The sequence below is a fragment of the Callospermophilus lateralis genome, chromosome 10 (assembly GCF_048772815.1).
Source record: "Callospermophilus lateralis isolate mCalLat2 chromosome 10, mCalLat2.hap1, whole genome shotgun sequence".
Taxonomy (NCBI): Eukaryota; Metazoa; Chordata; class Mammalia; order Rodentia; family Sciuridae; genus Callospermophilus; species Callospermophilus lateralis.
In genome coordinates this window covers 64240062-64259512 of record NC_135314.1, presented here as the reverse complement: position 1 = coordinate 64259512, position 19451 = coordinate 64240062, and the positions used below count along the sequence as shown (strand labels likewise).

The following is a 19451-nucleotide window of genomic DNA, read 5'->3' as shown; positions in this document are numbered from 1 at the left end:
GAATATTTGAGTTTGCTCGTAAATCCATGGGTCAGTTGGATGGCTCTGCTAATCTGGCCTGGGTTCAGAGATCTCAGCGGGATGCAGTCATAAAGTGTGATTCACTGGAAGTTCAGCTAGGATCTGGTTCTTATAGACTGTCCTCAGCTGCTCTTGGTCTCTCATCACCCAGCAAGCTAGCCTCAAAGAGAGATAGCAGAAGAGTGCAGTGCCTCCTTAACATGTTGGTTCAGAAGTACTTCCTCCTCATTCCACTGGAAGGGGAATAAGTCATGAAGCCAGTCCAGATTCCAGAAATGAAGATGTAGACACTACCTTTTGATTGACAAAGAACAACCATTTTTGCAATCAAAGTAGACCAGTTCTCATTTGCCATGTTGTGATTTGTTCACTGGATATTGCCTGCCTCCCCCTAGCTTTGTAAATCATTTAACTCTAACAAAGAATCTTATCAGTTCCAAAAGCTAGTGCAAATGTGGAATAAAGACCATTAATACAAACACATAGTCTTCTATGCTGGCCAGTTGATATCACTACAATTATTAAAAAGCAAATTCACCAAAGCCTCATTTGCCAGCTAGAACAGTCAGGCCAAATTGTAACTATTTTTCTTAGTGATATGCTTTGTTCAATCAACACATATGTAATTAGCATCTCTTATATTCCAGGCTAGACGTAACAGAACAAAAGAATCTAGATCCTTGCCCAACTACAGCTTACATGAGAGGGAAGAAACATACAAGCAAGTAAGCAATTAATAAAGTAATAATTCCAGCTAGTGACAGTGGTGTGATAGCTATTGGCCTGAGACACCACTTTAGATTTTATTTGGTCAATAGGGAAGACCTCTAAGGGCCAAGGCCTAAATAGTGAAGAGGAGCCAATCATGTAAGGATCTGAGGAGAGTGACCAATCATGTAAGGATCTGAAGCAGAGAACAAGAGTAAAGGCCCTGAGGCAGTGATGAGTTTTGTGTGGCCTAAGAACAAAAGAGATTTGAGGGGGAAGTTATTCCACCAAACATACTAGGATCAGGGTGTGCAACCTCTATACTTCTCAGCAGGAAGTGCATGAGTACTTCTGAATCCTAGAGAGTCTCCCCAGTCCTTCCAACCTCACATCCAAAAAGGAGGCTCATTTTGGGAGAAAAAAGCCACTCATATCCTAATTTTTTATAAACAGTCCCAAATGATAGATCTAGATTAATAATAGCTTTATTGATATTAAATTGTGTACTATAAAATTCACCCCTTTAAAGTATGCAATTCATATATTTTTGTATATTCACAATTACACAACCATCACCACAATCTAACTTCAGAACATTTTTTTTTTCATTCCAAAAAAGAAGCTCTGAGTTCAACAAGATTGCAGGGTACAGATTACTATATAAAAATCAATTGTATTTCTGTATACTAGCAATGAACAACCAAAAAATGCTGTTAAGAAAATAATTCTATTTACAAAAGCACCAAAAATTATAATTTAGGAGAAAATTTAACAAATTAAATGTAAGATCTGTACATTGAAAACTATAAAATATTGTTGAAAGAAATGAAATAAATGGAAAGACATCCTGTGTTCATGGATTGGAAGACTATAATGTTGAGATGGTGTGGTATAAAGAATAAATGGTCCCCAGAGATGTCCATGTCTTAATCTCCAGTGAATTCCTGTGAATCTCTTACTTTACATGCATATGTAATAAAGTTATGGAGATTTTCTTGGATTATCCACAAGAGCCCAATATAATCACAAAGGCCCTTATGACAGGGTAGCCAGAAGACCAAAGGTGGAAGGAGGAAACGTGAAGGAGGAAGCAGAGGCTGCAGCAATGGAGAAGGGGACATGAGTCAAGGATTGCAGAACACCTCTAGGTGTTTGAAATGGCAAAGAAATGGACTCCCCGGCAGCCTCCAAAAGGAATCCTGCCCTGCTGACACCTTGATTTTAACCACATAAAACATGTTTTATTGTCTCAACATCCAGAACTGTAAGATAATCAATTTTTATTGTTTAAAGCCACTAGATATGTGATAATCAGTTACAGAAGTGGTAGAAAACCAATATACACCGCAATACCTTCCAAACTGATCTACAGATTCAATATGATCTTTATCAAAGCCCCAGCTGGCTTATTTACAGAAATTGACAAGTGAATCCTAAAATTCATATAAAAATGCAAGGGTCCTTAGTAGCCAAAATGATCTAGGAAAAAGAACAAAGAGGACTCATATTTCCTGATAACAAAAGTTATTGTGAAGCTATATTAACCAAGACTCTGAGACTGACATAGAGAAAGATATATAGACCAATGGAATAAAATTGAGAGTTCAAAAATAAACTCTTATATTTATGGTCAACTTTTGACAAGAATACCAAGATAATTCACTGGACAAAATATTGTTTTCAACACGTGGTGCCCGGACAACCAGATATCCACATGAAAAAGAATGACATTGTGCCCCTACCTCGTACCATATACAAAATTAACTCAAAGAGGACCAAGCACCTAAATGTAAGAGCCAAAACTGTAAAACTTCTAGGAAAAAAAAAATTGGTGTAAATTTTTGTGGCCTGGTATTAGGCAATAGTCTCTTAGACCACAAAAGCACAAGTAATATAAGAAAAAATAAATAAATTGAACTTTATAAAAACAAGAACTTTTATGCTTAAAAAAACTATCAAAGGATTGATAATACATCCTACAGAATAGGAAAAAAATATTTGCAAACCACATGTCTTCTAAGAGTCTAATATCTAGACTATATAAAAAATTCCTACAACTCAATTGTAAAAAGATAATACGATAAAGGGAAAAAATCATCAAAGGATTTAAGTTGATATGTCTCCAAAGAAGATTTACAAATAGCCAATAATTATATAAAAAGATGCTCAGCAACATCATTTCCCATTAGGGAAGTGCAAATCAAAACTACAAAGAGATGTCATACCCAAAAGACTGGCTATAATAAAAATTTTTAATGGAAAAGAAAAGTTGGCAAGGATGTAGAGAAATTGGAACCCTCATCCATTCAAGAGTTCTTACTACATAGCCTTTATGTCAAACAGTTTGGGAAAAGAGTTAAATACAGAGTTACCTCATATACAGCTATTCACTCCCAGGTATACACCCAAACAAACTGAAAACATATCCACAGAAAAATGGTGTACAGCAATGTTTGTAGCAGTGTTATCCACATTAGCTAGCAAGTGGAAACAACAAAAACATCCATCTAGTGAAAATAAATAAATGAAATGTAGTATGCTGCCACTTAACACAGCTGAACCCTAAATATCATCAAGAGATGATAGGGGACTAAGAAAGACACAAGGGGACTGGGGATATAGCTCAGTTGGTAGAGTGTTTGCCTCGCATGCACAAGGCCAGGGCTCAATCCCCAGCAATGAAAACACACACACACACACACACACACACAAACATGTACAAAGAGAAAGCTAGGACCAGGTGGAACACTGACCTCTGATGGAGGAACAGTGTCCCAGAGCTAGCACAGCACATTTCTTATATAGGCTTTACTATTAAAAGGTTATTTGTGGGAAAGTTTCTGCAAAGCAGGCAGGCTTACAAACCACAGCACTTGCAAGATACATTGTGGCATTGTGGTTATCTTGTTATGCTCAGAACTCTGTCCTGGGCAGCTGGTATCTGAACTCAGGGTCAAGACTATAATTCCATGTCTTTACACAGGACTTCCTCAGGGCATCATCATAGCTCCTGGGCAATCTTGTCCTACACCTTTGCACAGAAAGTTCACAGAACAAAGCATAGCCACAGCTCTAAGGCAGTCAAAGACCATGGTCTAAGCCACTGCTCTTCAGAGTAGTATATACACACAATGAATATTATTCAGCCATAAAAGACTGAATGAATACTGACTGCTGGATGCTATAACATGGTTAAGCCTTGGCAAACATTATGCAAAGTGAAAGAAGTAGTCAAAATAGTTCATATGCAGTATGATTTCATTTATACAAAAGGTCCATAATAGGCAAATTTATAGAAACAGAAAGTATATTAGTGGTTGCCATGGACTGGGAAGGAGGGAAGGAGGAGTTATTGCTGATGGGAACAGGCTTTCTTTGGGGGTGATGAAAATGTTCTGCAATCAGATAATGGTGATAGTTGTACAACTTTGTGAGCATATTAAAACTCATTGAATAGGTGTGCTTTATAGGGTGAATTTTACAATATGTGAATTATATCTGAAAAATAATAAATTATTGAGCTATTAAATCAATGGTGCATATACCTGGGAATGGAATCACTGGTTCATATGGTAACTCTAACTTCTCGAGAGATGTGAAATTGTTTTCCAAAGTTAAAGTACCATTTTACATTCCTATTGGTGATGTATCAGGGTTCCAATTTCCCTATATCCAAAGGTCCATTTTTAAAAAAAATATTTTTTTAGTTGTTAATGTACTTTTATTTTATTTATACATGGTACTGAGAATCAAACCCAGTGCTTCACACATGCTAGGCAAGCACTCTACCACTGAACTATAACCCTAGCCTCCAAAGACCTATTTTAAAGAGATCCTATCAGACAAATCTGCAATGGATTGTGTGGCAAACAAATGTAAAATGCTGAAGTTTTCACTGTCTTAGAAGCATATATGTGCTTGTTTGCAGGTTTCAGAGAAAATCCATTGATGGAAGCTTTGGTTCCAATGATGGTAAGAAAAAAAATCCCTAGTTTTAATTCAGAATGATATTGAATAGCGTGATAACATCCTTTTTGTGCTATGTTAGACTCTTTGCCTTTTGCAATTTACAAACCCTCCCTTGATTCCTATCCCACATAGTCTAATCTTCAGTCTTTTTGCAGAAGCAGAGCCAGTGAGAATTGATTTTGTAGCTGATAATTATTGAGACATGGAGCTCACACTAAAAACTTTAACTTGGAGGGTCACTTGTATTCACAGACCTTCTGTCAGCCCTCATCTTTTAAAAGCATTTCTTCTTTTCCTAGAAATAATTGTTCATATCTATCTTGTCCCAAAACTGATTTGGTAACAACAGTAAGAATTTATTGTGTCAACTCTAATAAAGAGTTTATATTTCCTAGATTGAGGTAGAAGCTTTTTGTTTGTTTGTTTGTTTACTAGGTTTCAAGAAAACCAAGATGTTTGAGATTAGTCAAGTATAATAAAGAATATGATAATTGGGGGTAATCCAGAGTGATTAAATATGGAACCATCATTATCTGCCCTTTCCTCCAATCTAAGAATTTGAACAAAGGAATTCAGTTGCCTGATCATCTTATCAAAAGTTTAAAAGTATTCATTTTTGAAAAGCCTAAATCAGAATAAGTTACTCGGTGCTGATAAAGTATTTGGTACAGAGTAAGAATCTGAAAGAAGAGATGATGAAGTGGGAACCGAACTTTTAAGTCACAGATAGTAGATGTTTTGTTCTGTATCTGCCCCACTTAATGAGTCCACAGGAATCTTAGAAAGATACAAATTCACCCTGCACCCACCCAGCAGGACCATTTCTCCCTCTGCTGGAAGGCTTGCTTTTCTTTTTAATCTTCATCTTCCTTAAAGTCAACATGTCTATTTTTCCAGCCTTGCAGGCAATTTGTTTTAATGAACAACTGCCAATATAAAAGACTGTGCAGAGGAAGACCTACTCTCATAGCTCTAAATGCCAAGTGCTGTTTTCTCTTTTATTTTCAAAATGTTTCAGTAAATTTATCTTCCTCTGAATCTTATCTTTTTCTTATAATGATAGGTTTTGCTATTAGTTTAGGTCTAATCAAACTTGGGACTAAGTCCAGTTGGATGGATTTCATTGGGAATGGATGGCATTTTTTATTGTACAAGTGCCGTTGTTTTTGTTTTTTCATTGTGATAATAATGAAAGGAATTCATGTTCCAGTTTCTTGAACAATAAAGCATAAATAAGCAGTGTTGATATTTGAGCCAGATCATTGTCCAAGATCAAGAAGACTCTAAAAATTAGCTAAGAGGTACAGACATCCTTCAGAGGACAAGCAGAAACAAATGAGTGACCAAAAATAATGAAGCTGCATCATTAAGATCTACCTGACTGCAAAGAACAAAAACTGTAACCACACTAAAACAATTTGAGGTTCCTTTACCTGGAAGGCGAGCAGAGCCATGGGGTTCAGGATTGAAGGAGTCCAGTGGCTTTGGTCCACTTCCCTGTCATTCCCTCAACTCTGTTTGGCTCCAAGGACTGGTGGGGAAGAAGGGTCTAGGCTCACACCCCTACCTGCCAACTGAGGAGGGAGGGCATTTTTCCGAAGTCCCTCCCCAGCAACTTTCTCATGTTTCACTGGTCTTCAGGGAAACATACTGTTAAACTAGTCACTGCAAGGAAAAGGTCTACGTACACATCACGCAGACTCACTTTTAGAATTAGAAGGAGATCCTCTAAAACTAGGGTTTTTCAAAATCAACATTATTGACATGATGAGCCAGATAAGCCTTTGTCACTGGGGTTCTTCTATACATGGTAGGATGTTTAACAGCATCCTTCAGCCTTCCTGTTAGATTCCAGAGTACATTTCCTCCTTTTTACAACTGAAACTGTCTCCAGATCCTACCAAATATTCTCTTGAGACAATAGCGACCCCCTTCTCCTGCTTGAGAAGAATATTATTAATATTAATATTAATAACCTAACACATATTAATTTTATATTATTATTAATATAAAATTTAAATATAAAATATTATATATATAATATATAAATATATATAATATTATTAATTTTATATTAATATTAATAACCTAACACATCTGCTGCCAGGCACAGGTGAGAATGCTTGGATGAAATGCCAGCTTGAGGCATAGAGAATAGGAGCCTTTGTAATATAGGGAAGCTTTTGGAAAATTGGCACCACCTCCAGTGTCCCATGACCACTCGCAAGCCAAGACCAATTTGTTTAAATCAAGAGCAGGAAAAGACAAGCTCTTCTGGAGGGAAGAGCCAGTGAGTGACTGGGTCAGAGCTTGAGAAGTCAGCCAGGAGAGAGAGTCAAAGGCAAGTCAGGAAGATCAGAAAGTTAATGTGAGACAGCTGTGGGAGGGACCTTTGGACAAGCACAAGGAAACAGAAATGTCTTTCTCTCCTGAGGTCAGGATCAGTGTGACATAGGGCACAGAAGTCCTCTGCAGCTCAGAGCTGCAGGAAATGTTCTGAGGGCTGGAGGCCAGAGAAAATGCTGGGAGAGCTTCTGAAAGGGGAACTGGGATGGTATCACACAGAGATTCAAGACTCACAGGCATCCTCTATGGAACTAAACATCAAGAGAACTTTAGTATAATGCTTCCGCCCTAGGTTTGATTGAGGTGAAGGAAATGCAGCCAGGTGCTATATAAGCTGCCAAATGGCAGTGGCTCTGTCTTGTTAGATAATGATAGAAGGGCTGCATCCGAAAATCTGCTACTCTGAATTTGTAGTTTAACTAAGTTTTATTTGAAAAATACAAAATGTTGGCTCCAACTCTACTAAACAAGCAAATGGATTTCTTTCATACTTCATGGAATGAAGAAGATGAGACTCTGGAACCTGAGTAGAGTGGAAACAGCTGGTAAAGAGCCGACCTGGAAGAGACTTTTTTGTCATGGTCGGAATAGCTGGACAGTGGATTCTTGAGTCCTCACTTCATAAAGGAAAGGGCTTTGTGTTTTTGATCTGAGGGACACTGGGTAAGGCTCTGTGCTTTGAAGCATTTCCTCCACTGGCTCTATCAGTGGAGAAACCTCAAATTTCAAATACTTATTAAAGAGCCTCTATAGAAACTCAGTTGCCAACAAAGAAGAGAGAGAATGAAGCCTTCCTTGCAGGACTCCTTATGGTTGAGCCACGAACCACAGGGCAGCGTTAAGTGTAGGTTACTTTCTCAAGTGAAAGAGATGACAAGCCCAACAAGATAGTAGATTTAAGAAGTAGTGGTCTTGGGGCTGGGGATGTGGCTCAAGTGGTAGCGCGCTCGCCTGGCATGCGTGCGGCCCCGGTTCGATCCTCAGCACCACATACAGACAAAGATGTTGTGTCTGCCAAATACTAAAAAATAAAAATAATAAAAAAAAAAAAAGAAGCAGTGGTCAACTGTTAGTCTATTTTCTGTCTGTGTGAACAAGCTGTGTCACTAACATAGACCAAACACATTTGTCTCTTTCCACAATGAATAACAATAAATTATGCCCCTAGTGGTGGTTCTCCAAATACTCACAGTCACCTGATAGTCATAAGCCAGGAAAATACAAATTCTATTATTCCAATCTTAATTTCTAATATCCACAACACTCACATCACACATCATACTTCACACAATGATAGGTAAAAGGTCACAGAAAGAGTAAGAAAGGATTCAGGCAGCCACAGGGTTACAGGATGCTGAGCCAAGAACACAAGCAGAGAGAGATATGATTGTAGAGTCAAAGAGTCACTAGAGGTAGTTAGATAAGTTTAAGAACCAAAGAATTTGTTCAGGGTGCAGAGCTGTCAAAACACAGGAACTTATTCTAGGCCAAGGTCCAGATGGGCAGCAGTTTCACAATATCAGCTTGAGATGTCAGCTTGCAGTGGGCCATGCATGATCATCACGGGCAATAGAAATGGCCATTTGTTAAATCCCAAAGACAGAGATTCAGAGGTCTGTCACTGTGGCGATTTTCCTGGGCAAGGCTTATGATGAGTGACCGACCAGGTGATGGGATCAGGATGATGCCATATACACTCTTGAGGGGGCTCTTCCCATATGGGTCTCCAAATATGAGTTTGATATGCCCATGCATCCATATATGCTTCTAATTATTTTGATAAGTTCAAAGATGGTCATTTTTTATTGCCGTGATTAATTTATTCATCAGTTTGTGTCTCATGGTTGTGCCAGGCAGATAGTGGTTGTTTACTTGTACAAACAAGGTGTGGAATCATTCCACCTTAGCACTTAAACTCAACATGGAGTAACTCAAGTTTAGGCACAGCCTGAAAATTGTTGTTCTGTAATCATGGAGCAACTCAGAGCAGAGCAAAGCCTGCTCTCCACAGGGTCACTATTACAGAATATCTGAGGCTAAAAATTTGTAAACAAAAGAGGTTATTTAACTCATGGTTTTAGAGGCTGAAAGTACAAGATCAGGCAGCCCCATGTGTTCAGCCCCTGGTGAGGGCCCCCTTGGCTGCGCCACAGCTCGACAGGAAGTAGATAGACCATGTGCAAAAGGAGTCACATGACAACACAGGAACCTGAAGAGATTCGAAGCCCAGGCTTTCTCTTTTATTTGCTCTCTTGGCAACTAACTAGGGTCCTGTAAGACCTTTATTAATCCCCGATCTAATTACCTTACACAAGGGCCCACCTCTCAACATTGCCACACTGGGGACCAAACTTCTAGCACATAAACCTTGAAGGATACACTCAAGCCATATTCAAACCATAGCACTGACCAAACTGTGTCTTGGATAGAGTCATTATTTCTTTTTTTTTTTTTTTAAATATTTATTTATTTTTAGTTTTCAGCGGACACAACATCTTTGTTTGTATGTGGTGCTGAGGATCGAACCCGGGCCGCACGCATGCCAGGCAAACGCGCTACTGCTTGAGCCACATCCCCAGCCCTAGAGTCATTATTTCATAAGCTACTTATCAAAGAGCAGGGTCCGATGAGGATAAGACAAAGATCATGTTGAGTTTGGGGAACTCAAGGAACAAAAAACATCAGCAGCCTGCCTGGAAATGGGTTTCAAATTCTAGTCCTGATCTCTACTCTTTTTCAAAGTTTCTTTGACTCCCACCCCCCCATTTTTTCCTCTATGGAAGTTTTAATTTTATATCTCTCTGTAAAGATTAATGGTTCTCTTCAAGTCTTCTTCAACTTTTGAAACAAAACATGAGACTAGTTGGAGTAGTAGCCGATTGGTATAAAGATAACATTTCCTGATGGCTAGTTCACATCATTTCTGACTCTCTTCAGCTTCCAATCTTGTGACTCTTCACAGAAGAAAGGGGCAGGACAACTGTAAATATGAAGTCCCTGAAAGATCCAAACATGCTCAACTGGAAATGAATTTCTTCTGCTCACATAGGGCATTTAGGATAAAAAGGAGACAGATGGCAAGAGGCTCATGCTCAGAGAAAAAATATACCCAAACAAGTGTCTTCATTAAGATGTGTTCATTCACAATCTTATGTCTGCTATTCCCAGCCAGAACATTTTGATCTGTCCTGTAAACTGTTATCTTGTGTTTAATTCTACTTTTTAAATGCTGTACAGTTTAAAATATAAATATGACCATGATTACACTTTGAAGTTTAGAAGGATATGCTTTGACTTTTTGCATTCTTAAAAGGCGTTAGACATAAGGAAAATTAACAGAATTTTGTTATTCACGTTGGTTGATCTCATATTTAAAATTGTGCATGGATAAACCCATAGAGTCACTCATTTTTATATCTGGCAGTTGTACTGTACACAACGACCTTGGTGTTCCTATCCATGACAGAAGCCATGAGGTTGCAGTTGCCTCCAAGTGAACAGGGCCAGCAACTAAACCAAAATCAGAGTGTGCTCAATTAGGAGCCAGTGCAGAGCATAGACATCAGTGGTTCATCCAAGTCTGTAAAGACCTAAACAGCTGACTTTTTCATTTTAACGTAGTTGTTACCTAACAAAACTGGTGATCCTTATTTGTTCCCTTGCTTTGATTTTAGTTTTTGGCTTTTCTTTTCTTTTCTTTCCTTTTTAAAAATATTTTTTAGTTGTAGATGGACACACAATATCTTTATTTATTTTTATGTGGTGCTGAGGATCAAGCCCAGTGCCTCACACATGTGAGGCAAATACAGCCCAGCCCTGTTTCTTTTTTGATTACACATCCCAGAACAGGTTGAAACCTTCCCAGGAACATTTCAACCTCCTACCACAGAAGAACTTAGGCATTTTTCTGTGCACACTTCCACTTGTTCCATATCCCACTAACACTGGAAGTCTAACGGTTTCCCATGTCATTCTTTATGTACTATTTGCACATGTAATAACTTTTCAAAATTATCTTTTAAACAAAATATATAGGTTAATGGTTAAAAACAGGAAGCTTAAACTTTAAAGGCTAATATAAAAATACTGAGGGAAATGTAAAAGACTACAACATTATCTAAGCATGAGACCACAGCAGGGGTTTATCTTTAGACTCTGGCAATAAACTAGACAGGAAAAAAAAGGAGCACTGTGGCCTTACCCTACAGGGAATCATTGACAAGACACACCAGCCAATCTAAACAGTAAAAGTTGTTCTTACTTTTTTTAAATAGGAGTTTATTAAAGTGGAGATACAAAGGATCCACAGCCTCCTTAAAAAATATTCTCAGGCACTATGTGAAAGTAACATGTTTGTTGCCAGTTTTTCATAGTTTGAAGGAAAATATCTATACTTTTTCAATTAAGACCCTAAGTTTTGGGATACATATACACGATGACATATTATTCACCTTTTAAAAGGAGATACTACCATTTTTTACATGATTCTGTGGATGAACCTGGAGGACCTTCTGCTAAATGATATAATCTAGAAAACACTGTTTGATCTTACTTATATGTGAAATCTAGAACAGACAACACATTGAATAAGACATAGAAACAGTGAGTAGACTTACAGACTTCTATTTATGTAGGATGAATGAGTCTAATGTACAGGAGGACTCTAGCTAATAGTATTGTATCCTATATTAAAACTTTTTTCTAAGAGAGTGGTTTTTAGATGCTCTTACAATCAAAAAAAAAAAGAAGTAACTATGAAAGGTGATGGATATGTTAATTTGCTTACCTATAGCAACCATTTCACTATGCATATTTCTATCAAAATAAGTTAAACATCTTAAATATATACATTAAAAAATGAACTTCAAAAAAAGAAGATAAGGGCTGGGGCTGTGACTCAGTGGCAGCGCACTTGCCTGGCACATGTGAGGCACTGGGTTTGATACTTAGCACCACATATGGATAAATAAAGGTCTATCAACAATTAAAAAAAATTTTTAAATTAAAAGGAAGGTAATTTTAACACTTTAGCACTCATCATCCTCTGTCTAAGTGACCGGGCAAACTGTTCCTTCTGCACCTCCATTTTATCATCTTTAAAATGATGATAATAAGAGTACCCACATCTATAGGTTGTTGAAAAGTCAAAGGACTAAATTCTTGGGGAAACTTAAAAGAGCATCTAGTACAGTAAGTTTCCAATAAACAGCAGCCAGTAGAAGTAGTAGCAGCAATAATAACAATAAAAGCATTAGGAGCTACTGCAGTACTAGGGGGTGGTAATTGTGGTGGTACTTGTCAATAGTAGCAGTAGCAGAAGGACAACAAAGCTCTGTGCTATAACTATGGCCAAATCTGTCCTCCATCAAAAAAAAGGAAGACAAATTGCACAGAGCATCTTCACTTAACATTTATTATGCTCAAAAGAGTTGCTCCCTCATACTTAAGAGACTGAAGGTAAACTGCTTTTGTTTGTTTGCCTCAAATTTGGGTGAAAAGCATTAGTGGTATTGATGCTGTGTTGCATATGTATGGGTTAGCCCAAGGAAGGTCAAGAACTTTCTTTCTCTAAATAATAAACATATCAAGCTTACTAAGAACGCCAGGGAACATGCACTCTAAGGGTCAAAGTCTACATTCTTCGAGCTCTGGGAACAACCTTGCCTGCCAAGAACACTTGCATTAGCAAAAAGCCTTGCAATTCAGCCAGCTCTTAGCAAAATCACCAAAGGAAAATGGGTCTCCAACTACATTAGATTTGTTTCTCATCACCTAGCTAAAAGTTTGGAACCTTAACATTGAATTATTTTTCTTCCTGGAAGAAACAAACTGGTACACAAAGAGTTAAAAAAATCAAGCCTACAAAGTGGGTATTGAATATTTTTACGACCCACCAAAGGAAATGAAATTTGAAAGTTGGATGAAGAAAGTTGACTGACAACTAGGAAGTATTTGAGGCTTAAGTTCTTTTACATGTATTGTACATTGTACCTTTCTTGGAAGTTATAATAAATTAAATTTTCATTGAAAACACAGAAATGTATTTATAGTAAGGATATTTTAGAATATTCTCTACTAAGTTTCTTCACTTAAAACATATATCCTGGAAGAAATGTAAGACGCTGACCAGTGGCCTGGGAGTTCTACTCAGTAGTAGAGTATTTGCATAGCATGTGCAAGACCCTGGGTTTAATCTCCAGCAGTGGAGAGAGAGAAATAGAAAGACAGAGACATAGACAAACTGGTTAATTGATTCACAGACTGTCTTTATCTGTCATGTGACACCAGCAATTTCACCTCTCAGAAAGGAATTTGTTGACATCCCCCATCAGCCTGACATTATCCAGATCCCTGGCAGAGTTCAGAAGGCAGTGAAGATATGTTTTCATGAAATTCCATAGATGATGCGGCTCTTGCAAACATTGTGGCACTAAGTCAGATTCCGAGATCCTGCCTGGATGCCTGCTAGTTCATAGATCTCATCCTCTCGGTTCAGTTTGGTTTAATTCTCAGAAAGGCATAAACTTAAAGGGATAGCATCTTGCCTAATAGCCATTAAGAAGAAGTCTGGGAAATATTTTTCTCTGGTGCTTATGATGAGGTGGCTCCAGAAAAATCCCTAGATTCTCAGAGCAATGAGTTCACTCTCCCTGACTCTAGGAGTCTTTATTTCACTGGAAATTTTTGAGGAGCATTATCTGAGTCTATTTTTCTCTTACTATCAAAACCAGTTGACTACAAACACACCTATTTTGCCTCCAGTCTGTTCCTCAAAGAACTAGAAAAGTCAAAGGACTAAATTCTTGGGGAGAACTTAAAAAAGTGTTTAGTACAGTAAGTTTCCAGTAAACAGCAGCCAGTAGAAGTATAGCCACACTGCCACAGTCTCCATGTCCTGAGTTCATGTTGTCAGCACTTACTGCCGCAGTGAGTGCAGTAACTTCCATCTTACCTGGACTTCCTAACTACAGTTAGGGAACTGCTAAATGGTATAACAATGAACCTCCAAACTACTATGACTTAACAGTACTAGTTTATCTCTGGTATTTCTGTTTGGTGGTAGCCTTCCTCCCAGTGATTCCAGACCCAGGATACTATGCTTCTGCAATACTGTAAGGCAGGAGTCATCAATTTTTTTCTGTAATGAGTCAAATAATAAATATGTCAAGCTTTCTAGGTCATATAGTCTAAGTTGCAACTATTCAACCAGCCATTGTAGCACAAGAGCAACCATATTTATATTCAAACAAGGGTAGCTGTGTTTCACTAGAACTTTAGAATTGAATACTGAAATTCGAATTTCATATAATTTTCATCTGTATTTTGATCTTTCCCCCAAACATTTAAAAACGTAAAAACCATTCTTGGTTTAAGAGCCATATAAAAGCAGCTAGTAGGCTAGATTTGGCCTAAGGACTACAATTTGGTGACTTTTAGAGTAAAAAGAAAATTAAATTTAAAATACTGTGATCTGGATCAGAGCTACTTAGAGTTGCATTGTTTTGTGTTAGCAGCTAGACATAAAATGTTTGCCTGTTTGATTTTTTTTCACAGGCTCTGGAAACATGGCGGTGTCACATCCCATCGCTGCCAGCACACCTGAAGGGAGCAATTATGGGACAATAGGTATTTCCTATGATGAGCCTATTGGCGGAACTGTTTCCTGATCCTGCATAGATTAACATACAAATGGCATTCCAGCCACTAAGAACCATGATCATGGGCAAGTCAGTCTCCTGTGAAATAGTCTTTTATTTATAAGAGGAGTCGGTTAGATAATCTGGAAGCTTCCTTCCAGCTCTAAGTTTCTGCAGTTCTCTTGTTCCATTTCTTGGCTCTGCTAGACACACCTGATTCTGTTCCCTATAATGGTTTCCATCAACTCCCAAGACCTACTAGGGACTTTTACATATCCAGCCCCAGTCTAGGGCATGAAAGATGTGTCACAGCGAGCCTGACATCAATTGATCAGTCATTGCATTCTCAGGTTTCAGTGGAGTAAGGGCAGTGGGAAGACTGAGGCAGCTTGGCAGGTGAACCATGGCGGTAGCCTGACAGCCCTCCATTTTGGCTACCTTCACACCTGAGCCTGCTCAGTGCCACCCAGTCATTCCTGTGGCAAACCCAACACTCATTCAGCTGCCTCAAAAGAACAGAATCACTGTTCCTGCCTTGTGAGCTGGAGCCCACTGAACACCCTGCCCCTTCCAGGATACCCATGGGTTTGTCAAAGATGCTTCTTAAAATGTCCATGTCCAGGGACTGGGAGTCCTGTGTTCCTACCCTGTTATTCTGTAACTTTGAGCATGTGGGCTCAGTGTAGGCTGTTTATTTTTAGTTCTGTAAGAACAGGATTTTTTTTTTTTAAGCCATCTGACAGAAGAAATAAAACGGAAGGTAGGCTCCGCTCATGTGCTCAAGCTGCACAAATCCCATCTGCTCTGGGAAACATTCATGGGAACAGAAGAATCCTTCTGCCTGAGAATGTTGTTCTCTTTATATAATCATAGATATGGCATGTGGGGGATTTCTGTGTATAAATACTTTATCCATGAGAAATACATAGCTGCTGGATACGAGTGTGCTTACACATCTTTATGGTAGATGCTACACATAACTATAAGCATATATAAGCATATATATGTTTATATATTTGTTTTCACATTTTAAAATATGAGACATGAAATAAAAGCACAGTGTTATTTTTTATCCAAATTGTTAATAGAGCAGATGTCTTTATATTCTAAAACATATTCAGCCCTGAAGATAGACAAGCTAAATATAAAAATAGAAGAGAAAGCTAAATGTCCATTGGGAAGGTATGAGGGAAAGAGCATGCCTCATGGGCAAGGAGTGATTTTTGACCAATATGGTACTTTCTAGAATGAGTCAGCACTGTGCTTTATGCAGAGAAATGGACTTCATAGGTGTCCTGGCTCTTAAAGGCTAGTGACTTTTCTGTTTCAGATGAGTCGAGCTCCAGCCCTGGAAGGCAGATGTCCCCCTCTGATGGTGGGCAGCCATGCCATTCAGACACAGACAGCTCCGTGGAAGAGAGTGACTTTGACACCATGCCAGATATTGAGAGTGACAAAAACGTCATCCGGACAAAGGTACCTCTTCTGTCTGGCCACGCTTTTTAAGAGGGCAAGAAAGTTCAACTATAGAATAAACTTCAGTACCTTGGTTTCCTTCAAGAAAATGAAATTTCCTAGAAAGTTTAGTTAAAACATAAGTACATAATCAAGGCAATACGTTGTTCATTAACACTTTTTTGAGGGGAAAATATGAGCAATTAAAGATAGAGCATTAAACATTCTCAGGATCTGAGGTGGCTAACTGTGGACAAGAAGGGATGAAGGGATTCAACCAGAGGGAAAGATCCATTGGAGGGGCGGACCTACAACAGTTCCCAGTTTCTACATATATCGTCTTTCAGGAGTAAAGTTTATTACTTTCTGCCATATATTTATCATATTGTACCAGTAAAATATATGAACATAATCATACAGTTTCGACCTTTTATAATTCAACAACCATGTGGTGTACAGCTCTAAAAGCTGGGAAATCAATACTCAACATATAAGAAACCTTCAGACACCTAATCATCGTTCCCATCAGCCAGTTCTTAATATTTCAAGAAAATATAAGGATTTTTATTGAAGTATCCTTGCAAAGCAAAATTAAAAGAAAAGTCTTGTTGAATAATTTAAATTCTTAGGGAAGGATTTAATTGAAATTTGTCAGTCTCCCTATTGTATGCAAGAAATTCCAGGTATAGATTTGTGTTCTCTTTTTCTTTGGTATCTCAGATGTTCCTTTATCTGTCAGATCTGTCCAGGAAGGACCGGAGAATTGTCAGCAAAAAATATAAGATTTATTTTTGGTAAGTGGATGACCCATAGGACCATGGTTCCCTAAATAAAATCAAACTCCTTAAATTTAAGTTCTTTGTAAAAACCGCAACCCTTTATGTCACAAGTTAATGTTTAATGAGGCATAGGGATAGGCAATGATGCCACCAGCTAATGATAAATAGACCTGTGGTGGTCACACTCATGGATGCAGCCTCCCACCCAGCCAAAAGGCTGAGCAACCAGGCCAGTACTCCTCCTCCCCTTCCCATTCTTTTCTACTGAAGAACGCCCTATGTCCTTGAACACAGACATTACTGTGAAAACAGGGACAATGGGGCCACATAGAATTTCCTAGTGGGACCATCATTATGGAACTAAGAGTTATCTAAGAGAGCTACACCCTTGGCGTGCAGTCACTCCTCCATTACATGCACTCTGATCACTTTTAATCTAATGGCATCCATTTTCAGCCATTTCACTGCTGTGACAAAAAGACCTAACAAGAACAATTTTAGAGGAGAAAAAGTTTACTTGGGGCTTACAATTTTAGAAGTCTCTGTTCAAAGACAGCCAATTCTATTACTCTGTGCCCGAGGTGAGGCAGAACATCATGGCAGAAGAGTTTGGTGGAGGAGAGTGGCTCAGGACACGGCCACCAGGAAGCAGAGAGAGAAACTAAGCTCAGCTCACAAAATATATACTCCAAAGGCATTCCCCCAGGAGCCCCCTTCTTCAGCCATACCCTACATGCCTAAACTCACCATCCAGTTAATCCCTATCAGAGAATTAATGCACTGATTATCTTAAAGCTTTCATAACCCAATCATTTCACCTCTAAATTTTCTTGCATTGTCTTGCACATGAGCTTTTGGGGGACACCTCATATCTAAACCATAACAGCATCCTAAAAATTTAGGCTTTCTTATGCAGTTGAACCAGAAGCAAATTTTATACTATTTTGCAAATGGTTGTATAAAGAGGAAAGGGAAAAGACTAATATTTGTTAGGTGCCAATCATTAGCCTTTAAATATATCATTTAAGTTAATATTTTCACAAGCTAATGATAAACAGACCTCCCCTTTAGTCAAGATATTGTGTACCAAATGGAAAAGAAGAGAAGAAAAAAACTAGAGAAACAGGAGCCACATATTAGCTTCTAGGTGTTTTTGCAAGTTATAGAGCTGTTGTTGTTTGTTTGTTTTTGTTGTTTTGTTTTGTTTTGTTTTAACTGAGCAAAGATTCTGTTCTTAACTTGGAAATGTCTGTCTGTGGTTCTTTCTGCTTAGGAACATCATCACCATCGCGGTGTTTTATGCACTGCCTGTGATCCAATTGGTCATCACCTACCAGACAGTAAGTGCTGCCTCTAGCCCCAGAATCTCAGGAAAGTCTTCACTGTGACCTACCAGAAAGGTGTAACTTGGAATCAGTTCAAGAATTAATTTTCCATTTGGGTTCCAGTTGGACTTCTCCATTGCCTGATTTTTACCAGGTCTTTCAATCTCTTTCCCAACTGTTTGATCACAAAAGGAACCTTGGGCTTTTTATATTGTTTTGTCTACCAACTTGAAATTATGACCTTGCACTCATTCACTTATAATATTTACCAATTGCTTCTGTTATTTTCCTGTCTGAGCTCTCTGATCATCATGGAATAAGGAGTAAAGTTTCAAACCATAACAAAGAAATCTGATATCTATTTTAACCCGTGCCTTCTCATGGAGGTTAAATAGGTTTTGTACAATGAAAAACTGCTTCATGAAGCTAGAAAAATATTAAAACAAAAAGAAAATGTAAAATGTAAACAAAAAAAAAAGTTAAACATCAAATAAAGACAATGTCAAAACAGCTTGAAAATTCCCACTGCTCCTTCACAGAACCTGAGGATCTAAATCACTCACATGTGAGAATTTAATTTGGAGTCCAGGTAACTTTAAGTGTGAATTCTCCAGAATTTGAGGCACATGAGAAAGCCACTGTAGAACAGCACAGGGCTGAAGATATTTCTGTTCCAGTGGCTCTTAAACCTTGCTGTGCATTAAAATTGCTTGGGAGACTTTTAAAAATCCCAGTGTCTAGGCTGGGCCCCAGGAAGATCAGGGTATCAGTGGTACTAGGTATCAGTGTTGTTTAAACCCCTACTGATTCCAAAGTACAGCCATGTTTGAGAGCTAATTGTCTAAAAATATTTAGTTCATTCCATACTTGTTACATAATGAGGGCAAGGACTTTATGAGGTTTGAAAAACACTGTTTATAATGTAAATATTCTCTGCATACTTTGGGGCCCCTGTGAGAAAACACAGCTGTGGCCGTGCTGTGGCTTGGGTAGGTTCTTGATAGATGGCGATAAATATGGACAGCAGAATGCACACAAGTCTACCTGCTAATGGTGGTTATCACTTCCACCCAGAGAATGGGGCTACTCCATATTCCCCAGCATTTATAAAGAAAATAGGGCCTAGCAAGGCAGACTTAGAAAGCAGGTGCCAATAATAGTATTCTTTCATAGTCCTTTTATTATAACAAAGGACCTACACTTGGCTGAAT

General features: G+C 38.3%; 1 protein-coding gene across 5 annotated transcripts in view; it reads left to right on the top strand.

Moving 5' to 3' along the window:
* Positions 1-19451, top strand: part of Sidt1 (SID1 transmembrane family member 1) — an 81847-nt gene that overhangs the window by 44854 nt on the left and 17542 nt on the right. For all 5 annotated transcript variants that reach the window (XM_076868864.2, XM_076868863.2, XM_076868860.2 and 2 more), the window contains 5 exons: positions 4658-4701; positions 14599-14670; positions 16012-16157; positions 16857-16930; positions 18189-18255. In XM_076868864.2, coding sequence (XP_076724979.2) covers positions 4658-4701; positions 14599-14670; positions 16012-16157; positions 16857-16930; positions 18189-18255 — 403 coding nt within the window. The remainder of the gene's footprint in view (positions 1-4657; positions 4702-14598; positions 14671-16011; positions 16158-16856; positions 16931-18188; positions 18256-19451) is intronic.